Consider the following 3,418-nt stretch of genomic DNA (forward strand, 5'->3'; position numbering starts at 1 on the left):
GCACGCTCTAATTGTGCCGCGTTGCGTTCGTTGATTGTCTTCTTTTTATCGGTATCAGGGCTGTGTTTTGAATAATTGGAGTTAAGTTTCCCTAATTTCGTAAAACTCGTTGTCCATTACAATTTATATCCGTTTCAAGTATGCATGAATAAAGGTGATAGTCCATTTCCAACGACAGCAGCACTACCTACTTACCATTCATTTCACTATGGACATTGACAATAACACCGATACGTTCGTACTAGTAGTGCAACTGCGGTCAGAAATGGAATGTTACCCTAAAGCAACATAAAATGTTCTAACCTAAATAAAATACAAATTGATTATCATCATCATCAACGAGTGTGAACGCGTCCGATGGTAACGTTGAAAGCGAATGCAGCCGACGCGCACGAATGAGGGTAGAGAGAGCGCGGTCTACACAACTTTGAGCCGTATCATCAATGTTGACACTTGTTTGACACTGACATATCTAATCAATATCGTTTCAATATCTAGTATTTGACGTATCTCATTGTTCGAATACGGCTGTTTGACATCCACCCGCTATCATCAGTTACCCGTGAACTAGATGCGTGTAACTGCGTTGAAATATCGGGAACTCGAAAATAATAAAAAAGGTAATCAACGTCCATATCCCGGTTGATATAAGTCTTGTGAAACTAACCGTGAATCATTCAAAACTGTAGTTGATTAAACGAGATTCATATTTTATTTTACTTATTTTATTTTCTAGATTAATAAATCTAGATATTTCCATATACATATGTAGTTACAGTGCGTTGTAAGTTGTATTTAGTACTGATATGACCACTTGCTCGATAAGTAGGTACATATATGATTTATTGAAGGTTGTGAGTAAAATTAGTGATATGAATATTTTGGACATATAGTTTTACTAATAAGGTAGACTGATTAAAATTTGTATTCTTATTGAACTTTGTTACGGAGTTAATTAAATACAAAATCAAACAAAAAACATTACGTCGTTATTACTCGTCCGTACCATACGAAGCTTTTCTTCCTTTTCTCAGTCTTGACCTCAAACGAGTTTCATCTAGAAAATCTTTGTCTGAATCTTCACTAGCATTACCGTCACTATCACCAACATCATCATCGCTATCACCAACATCATCATCATCGTCATTGTTATCACTATAGTATTTCTCTGTACTATAGCTTCCAGAATCATCATCACCGTCACTTTCACTGGTATCACCTTCATACCTATTCCAAAGCATCTTCCTAACTTCATTACTGTTATTTGTATCATATACCTCATTTTTATCTTTAATGATTTTTCTAATAACTTCCTTGAAGACATCAGGTATATGCTTAAGATTTTTTTGTATTGGAAAGATTAAAATCTTTGGTCTATCAATGTTGTCCAAAGTCATTCCTGGTATAAGCGTAGATGGAACTATTCTAGTCTTGTGGTTTGGATTTGAATTATCCTTCCATGTGGGATTTTCGTGGATTTCATATATTTGTATTCTTGGTTTATAGGGTGCAGATATTATATATGTAGATTGTGTAGCGATGACAACCACTGTAAAGAGTTAAAGCTAAAAACTAAAAGAATTGTGAAATCTGTAGTTGTATTTCTCTTTACCAAAACAATTCATGTCAAAAAAAGACTAATCACAGGCGACCTGTGGTTTCTTTTAGACCCAACCAAGATATTCAAAAGAGAATAACTTATTCAAAAGAGAATAAATAATAATTGGTAAATATAGGTACTTAAACAGTATTCTGAGTTATGTACAGTTTTACTAGAATTCTACTTAAAATTAATCCAAAAATACCTAAATACTCATTAAATCTTACCAGCGGTAACAATAATTGAAACCTTCATATCAAAAAAACTATTAAAATTAATTAATTGTGTCCAAGCAAACTTCTATTATAAATATGATGTGTATTTCTTTTACTGTTATTTTATTACTTGGCTCGATTTAGCGATCTCCCTAGAGATTTGGAGGTCGTAAATAAAGAATTTAATTTACTTTACGACTCGTAGGTTTATGAAATTATTTTTTAATAACTATAAAGTCAAGAAAAGCAATTATTTCTTTAGTTGTTTTGGTGCCTACGCTTGATAATGTTTATATTTTACTGGCGACGAAAGGATAAAATAATTGCGTTTATTTTTCTTTTCAGGCTTTTACTGATTATCTTAGGAGGATTAGAGGATTAGCTGGACGGAAAGGAAGACGAATGAAGAGGTCCTGAGAATGATAGGAGAAAAGCGATGCTTGTTAAATGCAATAAGAAATAGGAGAGGCATGATGTTAGGACACCTTATACGGCATGATAACTTTTCCCTAAACATCCTGGAAGGCAGGATTGAAAAGACAAGAGAAGAAGGGAGACCTAGAATCACTTATCTCAGCCAAATAAAAAATAATGCGTCGTATGAGGAAATTAAAAGACTGGCACAAGAAAGAAATGATTGGCGATTACTCCACCGACAAGAGCAAAGCTCTTAAGTTATGATGATGATGACTGATTATCTAAATTTCTTTTATTTTTAGTTTGTTTGAGAGCATTCTCTTATTGTTGAAGTTAGACCAAATAAGTTTTTGCCAAATTATATCATTTATACTCGTACATATACAAGTTTTTACACGACTGCCCAAAAAAAAAGAGTGTATTGTTTTTACTTTAACTTTATTAGACGTTACGTTTAACTTAGGTATTAGAGGTACTTCTTAATCGACAATGTGAAATTAAATTTTGTAAATTTTCAATGAAAACCTTACTTCTATAAAGTTTTTTGCTAATAAGGCACGAAAAATAAATAAAGTTATCATGTTTCTTCCCAGAACGTGCAGAATGTGGAATGACTTGCCTCCTGAGGTATTTCCTTTGCGCTACGACATGGGATTCTTCAAAAAGCGGGTATTTAGGGTTCTCAAGGGTCGGCAACGCTTAAGTGGCTCCTGTGGTGTTGCTTATGTCCATGGGCGACGATGACCGCTTCCCATCAGGCGGCTCGTCTGCTCGTTTGCTGACTATTACATTAAAAAAAAATGTAGACTAAACTTTGAAATCTCGGAGTACAACTTAAGTACCAGAGAATTGTAGAAAATTATATAAAGTACTTATTTTATTATTTAAAGGGCAGGTAATTAAAATAAGTATGCCTATATTCCCTATTTATAGTAATTTTCTAAGTTTGTGTACGGTGACAGGTGTCATCTTAATACAATTTTGCGAGATTTTACGTTTTCGCAACAATTATGATTTCGTCAATTTATATTACGCTTCAACTATAACTGAGACTAATTTGGCTACCAACTCGAATGAACTGAAAATTTAATTAAACCTAATAGCAAAATGGCGAGCCGTTGAGTCGATACAAATTATACAATTGACTGGCGACAGAGAAATGCTTTCAGCTCGAATAACGGAGTAT

General features: G+C 33.7%; 1 protein-coding gene across 1 annotated transcript; it reads right to left on the minus strand.

Moving 5' to 3' along the window:
- Positions 1 to 909: 909 nt before the first annotated feature.
- On the minus strand, positions 910 to 2,029 carry LOC134667743 (uncharacterized). Its single transcript, XM_063525163.1, has 2 exons — positions 1,828 to 2,029; positions 910 to 1,549 (listed from the first exon to the last, which is right to left on the minus strand). The coding sequence occupies exons 1-2, from the start codon at positions 1,853 to 1,855 to the stop codon at positions 993 to 995; spliced, it is 585 nt and encodes a 194-aa protein (XP_063381233.1). The 5' UTR covers positions 1,856 to 2,029; the 3' UTR covers positions 910 to 992.
- Between the last annotated feature and the right edge of the window lie 1,389 nt (positions 2,030 to 3,418).

The sequence above is a fragment of the Cydia fagiglandana genome, chromosome 9 (genome assembly GCF_963556715.1).
Source record: "Cydia fagiglandana chromosome 9, ilCydFagi1.1, whole genome shotgun sequence".
In the NCBI taxonomy this organism is placed as follows: Eukaryota; Metazoa; Arthropoda; class Insecta; order Lepidoptera; family Tortricidae; genus Cydia; species Cydia fagiglandana.

Bases quoted from the DNA above. Each gene is read 5' to 3' on its own strand.
- LOC134667743 (XM_063525163.1), bottom strand. From the start codon at position 1,855: ATGAAGGTTTCAATTATTGTTACCGCTG. The intron at 1,550-1,827 runs GTAAGATTTAAT...AACTCTTTACAG, and splicing joins TTCAATTATTGTTACCGCTG to TGGTTGTCATCGCTACACAA.